The 19,361-nt window shown below is 47.0% G+C and overlaps 3 protein-coding genes across 4 annotated transcripts in view; 2 read left to right on the top strand and 1 right to left on the bottom strand.

Moving 5' to 3' along the window:
- Positions 1-105: 105 nt before the first annotated feature.
- On the top strand, positions 106-3,889 carry noa1 (nitric oxide associated 1). The gene is made up of 8 exons (XM_031568992.2): positions 106-224; positions 344-1,482; positions 1,658-1,822; positions 2,049-2,257; positions 2,391-2,522; positions 2,780-2,896; positions 3,036-3,153; positions 3,562-3,889. Exons 1-8 carry the CDS (start codon positions 106-108, stop codon positions 3,798-3,800), a joined length of 2,238 nt encoding a protein of 745 aa, XP_031424852.1. The 3' UTR covers positions 3,801-3,889.
- A 373-nt stretch (positions 3,890-4,262) lies between these two features.
- On the bottom strand, positions 4,263-12,783 carry rest (RE1-silencing transcription factor). Its single transcript, XM_031568990.2, has 6 exons — positions 12,608-12,783; positions 10,219-10,680; positions 9,642-10,013; positions 8,767-8,918; positions 8,440-8,523; positions 4,263-7,959 (listed from the first exon to the last, which is right to left on the bottom strand). Exons 2-6 carry the CDS (start codon positions 10,668-10,670, stop codon positions 5,285-5,287), a joined length of 3,735 nt encoding a protein of 1,244 aa, XP_031424850.2. The 5' UTR covers positions 10,671-10,680; positions 12,608-12,783; the 3' UTR covers positions 4,263-5,284.
- A 4,110-nt stretch (positions 12,784-16,893) lies between these two features.
- Positions 16,894-19,361, top strand: part of b4galt1l (DP-Gal:betaGlcNAc beta 1,4- galactosyltransferase, polypeptide 1, like) — a 16,204-nt gene continuing 13,736 nt past the window's right edge. For both annotated transcript variants that reach the window (XR_006152458.1, XM_012814362.3), the window contains exon 1: positions 16,894-17,885. Coding sequence is in view for 1 of the 2 variants with exons in the window: in XM_012814362.3 (XP_012669816.1) it covers positions 17,603-17,885 (283 nt within the window). In the remaining variant the exon portion in view is untranslated. The remainder of the gene's footprint in view (positions 17,886-19,361) is intronic.

Here is a 19,361-nt window from a genome sequence, read left to right as displayed (position 1 = left end):
TGATATGAATTTATGTCTGTGTCATCCTCAAAAATACATTTCAGTTTTTTTGTTATTCTTTGTGTCATCTTTCGACTGAACTGACCAAATTCCTGTAGATATTTTATGGCATCAAAAAGCATGCACTGTCAACTTCCTCTGATGTCATCAATTCTCGCGGACTGGTACATATCACATGTGAGCTGTTTCGGGGTTAACCTTGTCATTTATCTGAAACAGACACTGTAAGTATGTATAAATTCTTACAGTTGTCTTTGTGGCAGATGAGATATTTAAGATGCTTCTGTGTGGCGAGACGGTCTTATTGTGACACAATCGAATGGACTTCATTGCTTTCCCCTAGTTTGCAGCGGTACGCTACAACCTCACCAGCCACTTCTCTGCGATGGATTGCACCATGTATCCGGTCTGGGAAGAACGGGATAACGCACTTCAGATGCTACCAAACTGGGCGAGGGGAACGGGCAGCAACGGGGAAAACGGACATCGGAAGAACCGTCAGACTGGCATCGGTGGAACCAGGGAGAGAGGAGAAGTTTGTTTTCCTTGAGTACGATGAACCCGAAGAGCTCAGAGACTCGCTCCCAGAGCATCTGCGCATCACGGACACCATGGTAACCAAAGAGAAGGCAAAGAGAAAGTCTGACACAGGCCCACTTCGCGGGGCCCTTGAGCAGCAGGCGCGTGTCCTCTCCGAGATGAAAATCAAAGCGGACGAGGAGTCTCTCATCGAGTTCCACGATATCGGGTTCCAGGTGGAGGAGATATCCAGGTCTCAGCAGAAGAGACGCAAGGAGCATAAAGTCTACGGCTCGCCAGACCCAGCTCAGCCGGTCAGCGACACCCCCTGTTCGGGTTGTGGCGCTCTCATGCACTGTGCGGACCCCGACATCCCAGGCTACATAGCCAGCGAGAAATACGCGAGCTTGGTGGAGGATGCCGCGCTCTTTAAAGCCATCTGTCAGCGTTGCTTCTTGCTCACGAACCACCAGAAAGCGCTGAGCGTCACCATGTCTAAGGAGGAGTACCGGGACATCGTGCGAGCCGTGAGACCACATAAAGCGCTTGTTATCCTAATCGTGGACCTCCTGGACCTCCCGGACTCGATAGTCCCGGACCTACCGGAGCTCGTTGGGCGCAACAAACAAATAGTAATTCTGGGGAACAAAGTTGACCTCCTCCCAGGAGATTCGCAGGACTACTTATCGCGCATCAGGAAGCGGCTGGTGCAGTACTGCGCAGAGGCAGGAGTCGCTGCTGGGGACCCGAAAGACGTTCACCTGATCAGCGCGAAGACCGGCTACGGCGTCGAGAAGCTCGTGTCCAGACTCCAGAAGTTGTGGCGCTACGAGGGAGACGTGTACCTAGTGGGCACCACCAACGCCGGGAAGTCCACGCTCTTCAACACGCTCCTGGAGTCCGATTACTGCAAGTCTCGAGCTTCTGAGGCTATTCACAAGGCCACGATCTCCCCGTGGCCCGGTAAGGATGTTCCTGAGAGTGTGAGGAACTGCTCCTGTGTATGTATATGTGTGTGTGGGGGTGTTATCTCTAATCAAACTCTTGCTGCTGGATCCTCACTGCCAGCATCAAGTTGAACGTGTGTGTGTGTGTGTGTGTGTGTGTGTGTGTGTGTGTGTGTGTGTGTATTCCGCAGGCACTACTCTGAACCTGTTGAAGTTTCCCATCATTAACCCGACTGCGCACCGCATGCAGCGTCGATCCGAGCGCCTGCTTCAGCACTCTGCACGGACACTGGAGGAGCTGGACCCAGAGGAGCAGCGCAAACTCCAGCAGCTTGGCAGACACGCATATCTCATAGGTAAGGAGTGTGTGTGTGTGTGTGTGTGTGTGTGTGTGGCTGCCTGACTCCAGCAGCTCGGCAGACACCCAATACCTCACAGGTAAGGAGTGTGTGTGTGTGTGTGGCTGTCTGACTGCCTGATTCCAGGCGACGGCAGACACACGTACCTTGTGGTTGAGGAGTGTATGTGTCCATCTGTGGAGTTTGTGTCTGGGGACATAAATCAGCTCTGGTGTGTGTGTAGGTCGCGTGGGCCGGACATTCCGTGTGGAACCACCTAAGCGGTTGGAGCTGGCCTTTGACCCTGACATGGTGAGCTACAGTGCAGAGCCAGAGGAGGAGGACAGCCGGACACAAGCCAGTCAGAAGGCTGCCCCTTTTGAGCTGAGCTACAACGAGATCAAAGATGCACGCTGGTTCTACGACACACCCGGCATCATGAAGGACAAAGATGTGAGAGAAAGAGAGAGTGTGTCTGTGTTTTATGTAAAACAGATGTTGTAGCGATGTTACTTTGCTAATGTGTGTCGGTACTGATTCTGTTGCCATGGTGCTGGGGCTTGTATTTGCGTTGCCATGGCGTTAGATCCTGAGTGTGCTGTCGGAGCAGGAAGTTAAGCAGGTGCTGCCAACCCAGGCCATCATGCCCCGCACCTTCATCCTGCCCCCCGCCTCCTCCCTCTTCCTGGGGGGTCTGGCACGCATCGACTACCTGGAGGTGAGCACTGACCCTTCACCTCTCATCTCTGACCCTTCACCCCTCATCTATGACCCTTCACCCCTCATCTCTGACCCTTTCATTGTCAGTAGCTCAGACAGATGTTGAACTCTGTAAACTTGGGAAACTACTCTAGAATGGCTTCTTTCCCACTCGTCTCTTTCTGTGTTACTTCAGAATGAACTGTAAGGGGTAAAATCTTTTTTGGTGACCTGAGATGTGTGTGTGTGTGTGTGTGTGTGTGTGTGTGTATGTAGGGGGCTCACTCGTGCTGGTTCACTGTACTAGCGTCCTCTCGAGTTCCTGTTCACGTGACCACTCTGGAAAAAGCAGACAGCATCTACCACAGGCACGCAGGGAGAGAACTACTCAAGGTGTGTGTGTGTGTGGGTGGGTGTGTGTGTGTTCTCAGAATTACTCGCATGTATATCCTGTTTCAGAGTTTTATGTGGAGCTGCAGTGGAAGTGTGATGTTTTTTAAGCTGAAATGTGTGTGTGTTGTGTTTAATGCAGGTCCCTATGGGAGGGGACGACCGTATGAGGGATTTCCCACCTCTTGTTCCACAGGACTTTGAGCTGATTGGTCAAGGTCCTACCGTTGCTGTCTGTGACATCAAGCTGTCATCTGCAGGTACACCAATCACTCTTAAAGGGAAACTTTGGGATTTTTCAACTTAGGCCCTATTTTTAGAACTTTCATTATGGACAATTAACGATTGAAATTGGTCCAGTATTGAGTTAGAGGCAGGCATGTCAAAGTAAAGTAAAGTTTGGAACCAAAAACATCTAAAAATAGGGTCCAGGTTAAAAAAAATCCTCTCTCCCTGTAACCCTCCCTCTCTCCTTAACCCTGAAGCTCTCTGAAAATGGGGTCCATTATCCATTGTCAGTGATTCCAGATTCCTGAGCCTATCACACTCATGAACCACATTCGGCATTTACCTTTGATCTTGGGTAATTGCTGTTTGTCTCGCGCTAGCCTCTCATACACCTCTACCTCAGGGGACCTAACTCCACCTGTGATTGGTTGCTGTTGCAGGATGGGTGACGGTGACGGGAATGGAGGGGGACAGGCTCCGCGTCCGAGGCCATGCCCCAGAGGCTGCTGGGATGTGTCTGCGCACGCCGCCGCTGCTGCCGCACATCGCCATGGTGAGGGGAGAGCGAATCAAGAAGTCACCGGCGTACAAACCTCGCCGCCCACAGGCACTGCTCGAATTGAGTCTCGCCAAACACAAAGCTAAGAATGTCAAGAAGAGTGTCAATAAGAGTGTGTGAGTGTGAGATGGAGATTAAGAGGACTGCGTGTGTGTAAAGTGGACTACGTGTGTGTAAAAGGGAGTGCGTGTGTGTAAAGTGGACTGTGTGTGGTTAAAAGGGAATGCGTGTGTGTAAAGGGGACTGCGTTGGAAACAGCGTGTCTGAGTGTGGGGTATGTAGCTGATATACTGTAAATAAATTTATATCTCTATTTTTGTGAAAAGTTACTTTATTTCTTTTGTATATTTGATCATTTCTGGGTGCAGTCTGTGATTCTTACAAACACTTTTTGTAAAATTCAGCTAATCTCTGGGGTTTGTACACAGTCCTACCTCTGTAAATGGTAAACAAACATAGTGGCTGGGACCGAGCCATAAACAATTACAGCAAATCAACACATTGTTTCTGCAGCACAGAAAGGGGGGGGGGTACCTTTAAGATCAGTATCTGACTCGTGGAATCACTCAGTCAGAACACAGATGCTGTGAAATACAAGACTTTATTGAGCTGCTCGTAATCTATATATAATACAGCACACCTTACAGAAAACCGGCCAATCACTGAGCCAGGAAACATCTGCCCATTGGCCAAGAGCTCCGCTTGCCGGCACATTATTGAGTCTGGGAGTGCACCGGATTGGCCACTCTAAGAGCTGCTCAACACTGTGGCAGACACCTGGCTAGACAGGTGAGTACAGAGATCCGCATGAGCAATGAGATTTGGCCAAATACCGTTGCATAACTAAGAGCACACAGAACAACCGTCATCTGATAGGATGAGACATGAGATATATATATATACGTGATATGAGAAATACACACTTACAGTAGTACTGAGACATCGCTCTACAGAGGAAATAATCAGACAATGATATGAGAGACACTTTAACAGGAAGATGAAGTCCTAACCATCTACAGAGTGTGTTTACATAAGGAGTCTCAAAAGGTTACGGGTTAAAAGGTCGAGCCAGTCCAATGACAGCTGACCAGTTCCACTTTGGCATAAACAGGAAGATAATATTGCACCAAACATCTTACTGTGCAGGCTGGGTAGCCTTGTGTGTGTGTGTGTGTGTCAGAGAGAGAGGGCAAGAAAATGATATAAGCTTTGGAAGCACAGTTAAGTGTGTGTGTTGTTCAGGCACTACACAAACAGGGTCACCAAAACCACCAGAGGAAAAGAACGATTGTCAAGGCATCAAAGAGCTCAACTCATCCAAAACACAGACAGGCACAGATACACACACAGCCTGCCTGGACAACAGGTACGAAAAATACAATTCTTTGGAACCTAGAGTAAGAAAAGAAAGGTGTGCATGTGTTCAAACAACGATAAGGGGCATACCATGCAGCTACAGGGGACTCGCTCTGTGTTAGCTGTGTGTGGGTGAAGCTACAGGTGTGTCCTTAAGTAATTGCAGCTCTGGATCAGCTTACACTGGAGCCGATTTGGACCAGATCTGGGAAGGTGTTACATGGGGCCCTAACCAATGTAAAAACATCTTACACACACGCACACACACACAGGCCCTTCCTCTGAGGGTGCATCTCACTGGTTGCTGTGTGGGGTTGCCGAATCCAGGTAGTACACGTTGACCAGGTGACGGTTGAGATGGCGACGGTAGTCAAGCTCCTGTGGAAAGGAGCGGTCACAGAAGATGCAGGTGTGTGTGTGGGGGGCAGTCTTGGTGAGGGGGGGTGAGGGCAGTGAGTGCGTGGGGGAGGGCAGTGATTCGGTGGGGGTGGGGGGATCTGTGGTCTTGCCCACACCCCCTCGCAAGCCGGAGTCATCACTGCGTTCAGAGGCACTGTCGCTGAGGTCACTTCCTCCGTCGTGGCTGTGGATGCCCTCATCATCCTCCGCCTCTGCTGGCTTGGCGCCGCCCACCGGCCCCGGTAGCAGAAGCGAGGCCGATGGCAGGTTCTCTGTGGGGGTTGGGAATCCGTCCGGGGCAGTCTGAGGTAAATCTTGAGGAGTCTGGGGCAGATGTGATGAAGTTTGGGACAGATCTGTGGAAGTCTGGGACAGATGCGATGAAGGTTGGGACAGATCTGTGGAAGTCTGGGACAGATGTGATGAAGGTTGGGGCAGATCTGTGGAAATCTGGGGCAGTTGTGAGGAAGGTTGGGGCAGATCTGTGGAAGTCTGGGGCAGGTGGGGGGAGTCGTGTGGTGGGGCTGGTCAGATGATGTCTGTACCCCTGTGTCTTTGGGGGTTTGGAGGGGTTCTGCAGCCGTCTCGGTCTTGTCTTTAGGAAGCTGGAGCTGGTGTTTTGGGATCTGGATCTTGTCTGCAGTGATGTGAAGTTTGCTAGTTAGAGACTGACGCTTGTAAAATGGGATCTTCAGTTTGTCTGCTGATATCTGCGCCTTCTCTGCGTTAGTCTGGGCTTCATCTGCAACAGTCTGGGGTTCAGCAGTGGTGACGTGGGCTTGGACTAGACCAATCTGGGGTTTGTCTGCGGTAATCTGGAGTTTGTCTGCATTAATCTGGAGTTTGTCTGCGCTAATCTGGAGTTTGTCTGCGTTAATCTGGAGTTTGTCTGCAGTAATCTGGGGTTTGTCTGTGGTAATCTGATGTTTGTCTGCGGTAATCTGGAGTTTGTCTGCGCTAATCTGGAGTTTGTTTGTGGTAATCTGGAGTTTGTCTGTGGTAATCTGGAGTTTGTCTGTGGTAATCTGGGGTTTGTCCTGGTTGTCCATCTTTGCTGTCTGCTTTTTGTTCTTCACTACTGCCAAGTCTCTCTGCTCAACCCTCGTTTCCTCTTTTCGCCTCTCTTCCTCCCTCTCTGTCAGACCTGCAGAGTTGCGTTCAGGGGAGGTGCAATTCAGAGCCAATCCCAGCACAGGGGCCGGCCCTATGAGACACGAGGGAGTGGTCGGAGTGGGTGGGGTTTGATCTGTCTCCATCTCCTTTTCTCCCTCCATCTCTCTCTGCACGTGGGTGCTTCTGGGTACGTCGGTGGGGTGGGCATCGCTGCTCCTGCCTTTGGTTTGGAGGAGTCTGGGGAGGGGGGATGGCTTGAGCTGGTCGGGGGTGGGCGGGGGGGTGTCACATGAGGGAGGGAGGGTCTGCGCAGGGGGCTCTGTTTTCCTGCGTTTGGGTTTGGTCGGGCTGGTGTGTGTGTGTGAGGGAGAGGACTCAGAGTTGGGCTTCTGCTGCTTCCTCTTGGCCGCCTTCCTTTTGGTTCCCGTGGAGACGTCAGCCGACAGGCCAACGTCTGCCTGGGCAGGGCTTGCTTGCGAGGCAGGGCTCGCCTGAGGGGCGGGACTCTGCTGGGCTTTGGGTGGGCGCTTGGTTGCCTTCCTGGGCGTCTTCTTCTCCTCCGCTTTTTGACTCATCACCTCTTCCCTCCGTTTCTCCGGCTGCTCTTCTCTTCTCTCGCCCTCCTCTCTCCCCTTCTCCTCTCCCAGCCTCTTCTCTCTCTCTGCCCGTTCCTCTCTCCGCTCTCTCTCCATATCCACCTCCCTCACACTAGTCTGTTTCACTCCTGCCTTCTCTCGTTTGGACCCCTGTTTTACGTCACTCTCTCTCTTCCTCTGCGACTTTGTCATTTTCTTCCGTTCCTTCCCCTTCTCCTTCACTTTTTCCCTCCTGTCCTCCGTTTGGTTCACGTTCTCTTTCTCTGGATCAGTTTTCCCGCGCGGCTTCTTCTCCTTCTTCTTGCAGCTCCGCTTTCGCCCACTAGAGGACTCCTCACTCTCACGGCTCTTCTTGGTGGAGAGGTTGATAGGCCCCACATTCGACTCGGGTTCCGCCGCCTTACTGACCTCGGGCAAATGCATGTGGACCGACCGGACACGCGTCGAGTCTGGTGATGATACAGGGGTGGAGTTGCCGGAGTCGTTGCCGGAGTCGTCTGGTTTCTTGACCTTCTTGAGTTTGACCTTTGACACGTCCATGGTGATGTCCTGGCAGCCGGGGTGGCGGGACTTGATGTGGTACTGCAGGTTGCATTTCTTGGAGGCTGCGTACTTGCAAACGGGGCAGAGGAACTGGCGCGGGTTGACGTGCAGCTCCACATGCTTTTTGAAGTTGCTGCGGTCGGCCGTCTTGTACTGGCAGTACGGGCAGCTCAGCGGCTTCGGCCCGTTATGCACCTGACGCGCGTGACGAGTCACCTCGTGCTGATTGGCTGCCAGGTAGCTACAGCTGTCACACTTAAACGGCCGTTCACCTGAGAGAGAGAGAGACACAGAGAGAGAGAGGGATGGATGGATAGAGAGAGTGAGAGGGAGAGTGACAGATGGATAGAAAGAGGGAAATGAGAGAGAGATAGAAAAGATACAGAGAGAGGAGAGCGATGGAGAGAGCGGGGGGAGGGAGAGGAGAGGTATAAGCACACACACTGGAGGGGTCTCTGTTCCACATGCAGGAGACATCATGCTGAGGATCCACATGGGAGACACATCACGTCACATTCATACAAAAACACACACACACACACACACACACACAACCACAGCACAAACCTGACTGCCTCCTTACCCAAACCCAACTGCTCCACGGAAGGCAACAGACAAAAGAAATGTACACTTTTACTCCCAACATGTTAACATGGCAACAACAAGCTGAACTGTGAACTGCTGGGGTCACATGTTAAAATGGCACCTGGTGGACTGTGTGTCTGAGCATGCAAGTGTGTGTGTGGACCTACCTGAGTGTGTTCTCATGTGACGTGTAAGGTGTGTCTTCTGGGAGCTGGAGTACTCGCAGTATGGACAACGGAACGGACGCTCCCCTGGGAAAAAGAGCAAACTTTAAAACACACACAGAGACAAAAGGCAAACATTTCACAAAACATACCGATTACACAACACACATTCAGTGAAATAATACACACACACACACACATTATTTAGTGTGTGAGTGTGTATGTACCTATGTGTGTGGGATGTCCTGCACATAGTTGTTCTTGCGGTCAGAGAAGTAGCAGCACTAGCCATGTGTGTGTGTGTATGTGTGTGTGTGTGTACGTACGTACCTGTGTGTGTGCGGATATGCTGAACATAGTTGTTCTTGCGGTCGGAGAAGTAGCAGCATTGGTTGCACGTGAACAGCTTGCTAGGGAAGTGATTACGAAGGTGCTTCTTCCAGTGGTACCCACTCACTGTGGTGTAAGAACAGATAGTGCACCTACACACACACACACACACACGGGTACAGCGCGGTCAGAAGTCAGAAAGGGCCCAACAGTAGCTGTACTACCAGCCGTGACACAAGATAGGCAAAATAAAGATGGTTCATCTGATTACATTAAAGTAACAGTATGTAGCAATTGTACTTTAGGGTTAGCAATTTTACCTTAAAATAACAGCTTAAAAAATTGGGGCGCTACAATGACGTTTAATATGGCCTCTGTGCCATTGCCATACCAGGGTCCGTAGGCGTATTACTAAGCTATGTAAGTTTCTGGAAGCCGCCCGAGTACTACTCTCTGCCGGACTAGTAAGTAACTTATTTGCCGTCTTGCTTTGTCTTGTGTTGCACTTGCTTGATGTTTGACTGTGTTAGGAAAGTTGTTGACTCACTAGTTTGTCATAGTGTCAAAGTAAGCAAATTTCAACAGGTTTCGCTAGGTTTAGCCGCTAGCATCTCGTTAGCGATTAGCAATTCCTCCGTTGTGCTGCTTTAACAACACAGATGTCCTTTTTTCGTTTTAGTAAGCACCAAACACCCCACTTCCTGCTCAAGGTTAGGAGTGTTTTGAGTGAGGAATTGAGATTCACATACAATCACCGTGGTCAGATGCACACACACTTCCTCTGCAGCTGCGGGTCCCAGTCTTGGACACACGGAACCATCATCTATACACTCTTCAACACACACACACACACACACACACACACACACACTCACTTGTAGACACGCTGTTCGTTGCCCTCCTTGTTGTGGTGCTTAAGGTGGGCCAAGTAGTGATCGTAGCGGTTGGTGTTGTAGCCACACCTCTCACAGCGAATCACGCCTTTCCCATTGGCCACTCCCTCAGGCCCCTCCCCTCCCTCTGGTGGCGGGGCCGGCCCGGCAGCCGCCGCCTCGTTGGCAGGCTCCTCAGCCCCGCTGGCACCATTGACGACGATAAGCTTCTTGGCGCTATGGATACGGATGTGATGGATGAAGTCCTCCTCACTCTGCGCCTGGTACTGGCAGGGCTTACAGTGGAACGGCTTCCTCTTCTTAGAAGTCTCCACAACCACCACCGGTGGCGCCCCCTGCGGGATCGGGCTATGCCTGCATGCATACACACACACACACACAGATCATGAACAAACAGGATAATCAGATCTGCTACGTTAAGTGTGAGTATATGTGTGTGTGTTTGTGTGTTCACAGGTATGCAAGTTAGATAGTCACAGTTTGTATGAATTTGTCTAAAAGAGAGATAGAGTGTGTGTGTGTGTGTGTGTGTCTGTCTGTGTGTGTATGTGTGCCTCACCTGCGCTTCAGAGAAACCCGTGCAGCCGGCGTTTTTGGGGGAGGAGCTCTGGAGGTGGAGAGATCTTCAGCCCCGCCCACCTCTTCCTGCTCTTCCTCTTCCACAATGCCATTCTCCTCTGATGTGTGTGTTTGTGTCTGAGGCTGTGGCTGCTCCGTGTACGTGTGTGTGTGTTCGTAGCTGCCGTAGCGCTGCAGGAGCGTGTGTTCGTCATCCTCACTGTCGCTGCTGTAACTTGACGCCACAGGCTTCAACTCGGCCATCTGCTTCTCCTCCCCGGCCCCGCCCACCCCCTCACAAACCCCGCCCATACCGTCCGACGTCAGTGCCACATTGGCCAGCATCACCAGCTGCGGGGCCGGCAGATCCGCATTAGGCCCCTCCTCCTCACTCAGACCCATGCCTCCACAGAACACGCCCACAGTCACAGGGAAGACCGCCTCTGCTGCCATCCTCGGTCAGCTGACAGGAAACAGGAAATTACAAGGTTTAGGCATCATGCATTAGCAGCCTATATTGGGGCAGACGCTTATGTAATAAAGAAATCTGTGTAATGTGCGATAAATATCATTATTGTTTTCACAATTCTTATTCTAAAGTGGGGTTGGGTCTGCCAGTAGAAAGTTTTCTCCCTTTTCAAGTCATGTGACCTATGCCATACTGCAGTTGCTCTGGTGAGTCACACAACCCAGGGGGCGTGATAAGTGATGTTCAACCAAAACAGGAAGTGACTCGGGCCACATGTACCCCACTTCCTGCTTCTACCCCAGGGTGACACGTAACATACACAAAGAACTAGCATGTGAGTCTCTGAGTCTGAGTATTTACAGAGAGGATAAAGAACTGTCTAATACAACACCTCTTTGTACGTCCTCTCTTTCTCTACACCTCTCTGTCTGTCACTCGTCACCCCCCATGTAAACAGCCTATTATGTCAGTTTCACGCCTCTGTCTGACCTCACCCAGTTTATTCTGCTGAAACTACAATGAAACATAACCTGGGCCTGCATGTGAGCATGTGTGAGTGTCAGGGAGGGATGTGTGTGTGTGTGTGTGTGTGTGTGTGTGGCAGACATGGGGGCGGGGTGGTTAAAGTTAAGTGGATTAGAAGTGGTGGCCTCTCAGCCCTGACGTTTACCCAGTTACTGGTCTCTGGTTTTGCGCTGGGTAGAGGGATGAGACAGTGATGGGCATGAAGTTCATCTTGCCCTGTCAATCATCTCACCACTGGATTCTTTAGGATTCGATTAAAAAAGACATTCTTTCACCGACTCCCCAGTGTCGCTGCATTGCTGGCTCTAATTTGTGTCTTTTGTTATCGAACACCCCTCTGTACCCGACTGCCTTAGCGTGTGATACTCTGGCTGCCTGTTGTTGGATGACCTTGTTTTGATTAGTTTAGCTCGTGCGGCATCCCTCCGACAAAAGGGCATCGCACAGTAGACGGAGCTCGCTTATTCGGCCATTTTAGAACATTAACAACAGCAAGCCGCACGCACGCCCAAACGACGCAACGCGGCGACACAACACACTGAATCTGACAATTATTAGCCATGAGTTTTCACTTGGAATCACGCTGCAAAAATGGCCGATGGAAAGTTTCGAAGCCACACTACACACCAGGTGAAAATCTGCGCAGCTTAAGTTATTTAACTTGCTGGAGAACTCCCGCTCGGGCAAACAAGAACTCTGCCTCGGTGTGTTAACATAAGTGGTCTTTGGTATCAAACCAGTGAGAAAAGTAAACAATGCCCAACTTTTGTCTGTTGTACTAAGCGAAGTTTCTTTGAGCGTAGACATAGCCAGTGCCCGAGCTCGTTTCTCTGCCATGTTTCCCTTCGATAAAGAAGTCACTTTCCGCATCACGCCCGAAAACAGCTTACTCGATTTAAGTTCCAACTTAACGACGGAGGGAGAAATCAATGCCATTACGCAGTTATCACAGAAAATACCGAGAGGGGTTGAATTCAACCGCTGGAAAAAGTCGCTGTCCAGCAACACAACTGTGACGGTGCTCAACTCCGCTACAAGCACTGCTCGGCACAAAACTCTTTTCCGGAAGCAGACAAGACACTGTCGAGTTAAGTTCTCCAAAGTTACCCAAACTCAAACTAAAACACAGCGGCAAGGCATTCAAAGTTGTAAAGTAGTCCAGAATATGTTTCGAGCAAAAATTCCATGTTAACTCAGTGTGTGTGTTTGGCTAGCCGTGGTCCTGATCTCCGTGCTGAAATCAGCCCTGGACAGCGCCTCTCCCTTTCAGCGCAACCCCCACACACATTCACACACTGCCTCCATTTTAAAACAGTTCTTCTAACTTCAAATCCCACGCATTGTTACCAGTAACACGGTGTTACTTCCGTGGTAAAGTCAACAGTCGACAACTTACCGATAGAGATGGTCCGTTGCTCTTCGATAATTTTTGTAGATCGTGATTTTCAAACTTTTCTAGAGCGTTTGTTCAAGGAAGTGCAAGTCTCCACACATTCCAACACATCGCCGTTCTTTCGCAGGACAAGCTGACGTCAGCGCGCGCGAGCTCGTGCTTCTCTCGGGGCTGTCCTTGGTCTGGCGGTTTTATGTTGTAGGCCTACGCGATTGTGTCCACGCTTTGATGGTTTTAAATTCGTAAATAAAGTAGTTGAAAGGAATCGCCAAGGAAATTGCCAAATTGCAAACTCAAAATTAGCCAACTTTGTAGGTATAGTCTAGACAGTGTTGAATGTGTTACTAATTCAAATGATCGCAAATAAAAATAGTTGGCTTATTCCACTTCTGTATACGGGCAGTAAAGCTGAACCTCTAACACGGTAGCCTACTCTCCATCAGAGTAAACCATGGGGAACTTTTAGGGGACCTCATCAGAGACCAATCAAAGAAGCCTTTCATGATCTACAACTCCTAATCTCAGACAGTTAGACATCTAGAACAACAACAAAACAACAACAAAACAAACAAACAAGGCTGACTGCTGTTAGACACTTTTTTAGAAGTGCATGCTTCTGTGACAGTGGAAACCTTTGGACCTTCAGAGGGTTCTGTATGTTTTGTAATGAGTGTGTAATGTCAAATCTGTCTTGTGTTGTCAAAGATGTTTTTGTCACATAAACAGCAGGCTCCATGCCATATTCGCACCAAATCAGAGCCTCATCAGGGCCAGATCAGGGCTTCATCAGGCTTTTATTATCAGCTTTTATTGTTGAAAATGCCATTGTAGACTTACAAACAGCATTTTATTTATATAATGTATTTCATTTGCATAATACGTTTATGAAGAAATGTGTAAGAGTGAGTCATTCATTAATTCCATGTTAGAACCATACACATTTTAATTCCTCAGTGCTCTAGACACTACAACCGACTTCATATAAAATCCATCAAACTTCCACACCATGCTCCACAGAGATTGCGTGTGTCATTTTAATATCTATATGTCTGACTGGCAATATGTTTCATTACATTCATGTAGATTCTATTTGGCACGTGGTTTTACCTGTTGACACCAGTTTTATAAACTCACAGAGGTCTCCATCCATGCATATGCTGGCTCAGCCAGCTACAAACCTCTCTAGGGGGTTCTCCCCCCTTCAGCCTCCATCTCAGAACATTAGAGAATCAACCTCATTCAACTGCTTTAAAAGAAATCTCAAAGCATGGTTGATAAATAACCAAAAATGTGATCATTAGTGGGTAAGCAGTAGAACTTGTATATTGGGATTTAATTTATCTTATTTTATTTTATTATTGTCTGATTTTGATTTATGTTTGATATATACGTTAATGCCTTTTTTTAAGGTTGTATAGCCTTTTTCACTCTGGCAGGGGGACTGCCAATGGAAACTAGCCTTTTGGCTATAATTGGGTGCATTTACATCTTAATGTTCATGAATGTACACAGTCCCTCTTGATCAAATAAACAAATTGATTGATTGATCTGCTGTTGTGTGTCACTGTTCTGTGGTTCCAACAGAAACATGGATTCTAATAGAGATTTCTTTGATCAAGTCACATAATAGGAATCACTTATTTTTCCAAGCCCTAATGTAATTATATCATGTACAAATTCAAGACTCAAAACAAATTGATATATATTTTGTTTAACACAACCTGTAAGTATAATATAAATAATATAATTAGAATTATATAATATAATGTCAATAAGTCACCAGAGACAAGTTAATAAGAATGTACATGTCAGGTCAAATTTAGCCAGAGCTGCTTGCTTGAGGATGAAAACAGTGTGGAAAGAGTTGTTACTGTTCTGATAACAAAAAAACAATGTAATCCCTCCCTAAATTCCCTAAGGCTGTTTGTGTTAGTGTTTGTGTGTGTGGTGCTCCGTAGAGGGCCCCCAGAGTGTCCTGCTCCTCAGTCTCACAGCGCCTGTGTGCTCAGTATCTCCTGGGTCAGGCCTTATCTCTTACCTCAAGAAACTTACGAAAACGTACCAAATTACCTGAGCCATACACTACATGTGGCTGGTCTGAGCCATACACGTCATGTGACCAGCCTTCATAAAAAGTCAATGGGAGACACATTGCATGTATTTCTTTTTATTATTTGGCAAGAAATAGTCACAGGTGACAGATATTTACATTCATCTTTATTCAGACGGTATAGTCTTTTAGTCACAGTGATGTACAAGCAAGAAAAATACTGTAATAAAATGAAATATTTAATATTGAATTGCTGTCTGGAGAAAGGCCTTCTCTTGAATGGACGTTTACAGAAATATTGCAAGCACAGTTCCAGAGTTTCACCAGCAGGGGAAGCATGGTAGAAGATAGCTTGCTAGTTCAGGCAGAGCCTGGAATTTTACCTGACTAACTCCACACTGCCTCACCTGAAAAGACAGTTCTATTCCACAGTCAAACTACCTTAACCAGGAAATCCTAAATCCTGAAGATTCCTTGCAAACCCTGCAGCACCGCTTAATGTGTGTCAATTAGCTTTCCTTTTAAAACAGGCTGCCTTAATTTCTCCCTAATCTGTTGGTATGTAGTAGCCACCCCTTTAATTATACTGTAATCTGTGCACAAATCTACTTAATCTCTTGGAAATTCCCTAAAAACGTTCAGGGTGTCTGAGAGAACATTTTACCTATTTTCAAAAGAATCAGAAAGAACAACAATCTAATGACAAAAGACATTGGGCAAAAATATAAAAAACATAACATAATAAGGTAAGATCAAATACAGACCAACAAAATAAAAATATAGGCCAATAATGTAATAAATAAAAATAGATTTAAGAAATAGGGTTCTTTCTTGGGAGGTTAATTTATAGGCCTGCATAGGACCTTTGAACCCTTTGAGGTTCTCTATTTTTTTTGCAACTCATTCCAGAATTACACACTGCTGATCTAGTATTTACACTGACCTGTTAAAAAGCTGTCTTGATCTTATAACTAAATAATTAAATGGAACCTTCAGTTCGCAACAATTTAATATTTGTGATCATCTTACTTACCCTTTGAGGAGTACATTTTTGCAAGTCATTCCAGAAATATACCTTTCAGATCTAGAATTTACATTAACTACCATTCATAACGGTTGCTTGAGTTCGTTATTGCATCATCAAATGGAACCGTAAGTTCCGCTGCACGTCGGGGTGCTGTTCGCCCCGTCGGGATTTATTTTTGGATAATGACCTCCGGACAATACATTATCCCTTACATATTTATGGTCGTACTGCTAACGGTTACTAAAAAATAATTAATAAACCAATGTATTCATGGGCAGCTTTAGAATACTGACTGGTTTCATTGCCATCTAAACACTGGCATAAACTCCACTTCCAACCGTTCTATTTCACATCCTACATCAGGGGTTTTCAACTGGTTTTGTCCCAGGGACCACCATTCTGACCAGAAAGTAATCCGCGGCCCACTGATGTGCCAGTGATTCCCAAAACATGTTACAGTCTCTTACCCTTCTTTTTCATGTTTGTAACCGCCGCCACGCCCCCTCCCCCCGCACACATATTCTGCCTATAATACTTGTCAGTGTAATTTCTTCGCTGAATATGGGTCTACATCAGTATTTTGGGCAATGCGACTTGGCTATTCAGACATAAATATGTCGACGGGCCCAGGTATATTTATAAAAATAAAAAAGTCAATGATCAAACTGATCAACATAGGCTCATGTCGCGGACCTCCTGCAATGCCGCGCGGACCACCAGGGGGCCACGGACCCCTGGATGAAAACCCCTGTCCTACATGACTCCATGGCTGTGTTCAAAATGGGTTAAAATGCATGTCAAAATCCGTTTCTGACCGCCAGGGCGCGACGTGTGTCCATACATATGGGCTAGTGTGCGCAAGCTTCAATGTGAACACATTGTTCCAGAACGTATTTTACAGTATTACAGTATTTTACTTCCTGCCCTTCACATGGAGTATCCTAACCCTTATACAAATTAAGGTTCTGCATAACAAAAAAAGGGTTCAAGAAAAGTTTAATGATTTTAAACATTGTCATAGTTTTTGCATTGCCATAGCTTATTCGAACGCATGACCATTACACTAAAACTATTATTCCACTAACTTTTGCTGCGTATTAGATTATGGGTAACGTTCTGGCGACTACACACAGACACCGGTGGCCCTCACGCCCACCGCTCTCTGGCTTGCTCCTCCCCAATGCAAGAGTCTCCCGGAAAACGCGACTCACAGGTCGGCAGAAATATGAGCATGACCCGCGTCACTAGTCAGAGGATTTCGTAAGGAAGTTGGTGTTTGAGAAAACTGGCAAATGATTAACCTGGGACTTGTATGCGGCTGTTGACATGCCTTTAAAACTTTTCACCCTATGACAAAATATTTGTTTGATGCAATGTAACATTAATGGTGATAGATGTTAACTGAAGTTGCTACAAGCGGATGTGAGGACCTGGCTTGTTAAGGAAGACGCCGCTCACTAGAGAAGCGTTAGCCAGCTAGCTAGCTAGTTTCCAAGTAACTTTTGAATAGGTCTTACTGTTGACTAATATATTGTTTTTAGGTATATTATTAATAGGAGAAAACGTGTTCAAGTAATCGGATTTTTCTTCTTTATATATGTTGAAAATGTCAAGGACGTTACCTTCTGCTGCCTGAAAAAGACATGGAAGTAACTGGTCAAGTCGCTTGAAAAGTTTTAAGGACCGAAAATGAGACATACGTGGGCTAGCGACAGTTATGTTAGGTAGCTACTAAGATACTGAAGGTAACGTTAGCATTTGGCACAGTGCTAATATTTGACCTGTTAGACTGACATGTTGACTAGTCGAAAGAATAACGGTATTACCTTCGGTAGATAGTATTTTAGGTGTTGGAATTAACTTCAACCGACTTAACGGTATATTTCTTTTGAAGTTAGATAGGATTACATTTTCTTAAATTATGCGCGACTCAAATGTGAATTTCGGGGTTCTTCACAGAACATGCAAACTGCTCGTCTTTTTCTGCTTCGTGTACATAACTGCCACTTTAGTTTACTACGCTAAGTCCGTTAACTTTCGACTCGCGTTTGTGCAGAATCAGCAAAGTCATGTTAAAACAGATCCGATTAAACTCGAAGTGAAATACTCTGGTGCGCTTGAGCTGAAAACCACACTGGGATCTAACTCTTCCGAGCCGGGGCCCAAAACTTTGGAGCAATGCCCCGACCCATCACCTCTTCTGGGTAAGTGCACGGACGGTCAGCTTTTTGTTTAGATAAAATCATTTGAGAATATTTGCTGTGCGCCCAGGACCGACACCATCCTGAATTCTATGTATCGGTTATTAATGCTGCCTTCAAGTGCTTTCCTACTTCCGAGTTTGGAAATAGTCCCTAATTGGTAATCTGGCACAAACTTTTAAACAAAAAAATGGACGACCTGTCAAAAATTGATTTTGGGTTTCGTGGTTTATCAATAAAATCATACAAAGCGGTTTTGGGCGTCAGGAACAGATTGCCCCTTAGCCAGAGAACCAGACATAAGAAATCCTATATATGCACTGAAACATGCTTCGGCATATTACGTTAATTCAATTCAAGAAAATCACCCGCGAACAGAAGTTCAGCAATCAAGTTGACTTAAAACCAACTTTGAATTTATGAAAAGGACTTTGTTGAAGTATTGCCATACACACACATTTAATGTACAACACGATAGTTTTAAATATCGTTAAACGAGTTCTTATCTACTGATGCCATGCCTTGCCATTTTTGGTAGTGACACGCCCTCTCGACGTCACAACTCGGCAACTCGGTTATCATAGAAGACAAATCGAGTTTCCCACTACTACACTACTTTCCCACGACTTTGCTTGGCCATTCATGTACTCTAACTCGTAATTACGATATATCCGACAGCACGTGAAGTCATAATATGTATCACGTGAAGTGATAATATGCTTTGCTGTGGCTATAACCTTACACAATTCTCGTAATGTTTAGTGTTACCTACGAGACAGCTATGTATGTATGGCTTGCGTAACAGTATCATGAGAATACTTTAGTTTTCCCCCATGGCTTTCAATGCAAGTGTGTCACTTCAATGACAGCCCTAGGTTCTGGGTGAGAGTGATTTCTCAGTTGGTCATCTGACACACACACACACACACACACATTTATGCAGCTGTGAGCAGTACTGTTAACATGCCTCCCTGTGCCTGTCAGTGTGCATGTTTGTGTGTGTGTGTGTGTGTGTGTGTGTGTGTGTGTGTGTGTGTGTGTGTGTGTGTTCACACAGTGTATGTTGTTGATGCGCAACTCCACCCAGGGCAGTTAGGTGCTGTTCGGGTCAGATTAAATCTCTTAATATCAGTGAGCGGGATTAGGTTTTTGTTAAACACACTATAGGTCCGGGGTGTTAGACTTGATACCTGCTGGTTGTATTCTGTGTGTGTGTGTAATACGAGCAGAGGTAATGAACACCTGTGCACCTGTGCAAGACACTGGCATGAGCTGTGTGTGCTCGCTTGATACACCTTCTGTTATACTGCTGACCATTAGATGATTTGTTGCACACACACACACACACACACACACACGTGTGTGATTCTGTGTCAGAGATGTAAAAGGGGAGGGGACTTTCCTGAATGCAGACTGTGATATAAAACTTAGAAAGTGTGTCAAGTGGGGGCTACCCAAATCCCTCACATTTCTCTCTCT

This window comes from Clupea harengus, chromosome 6 (genome assembly GCF_900700415.2).
Source record: "Clupea harengus chromosome 6, Ch_v2.0.2, whole genome shotgun sequence".
NCBI classification, from domain to species: Eukaryota; Metazoa; Chordata; class Actinopteri; order Clupeiformes; family Clupeidae; genus Clupea; species Clupea harengus.
This window is presented reverse-complemented; position numbering and strand designations above follow the sequence as displayed.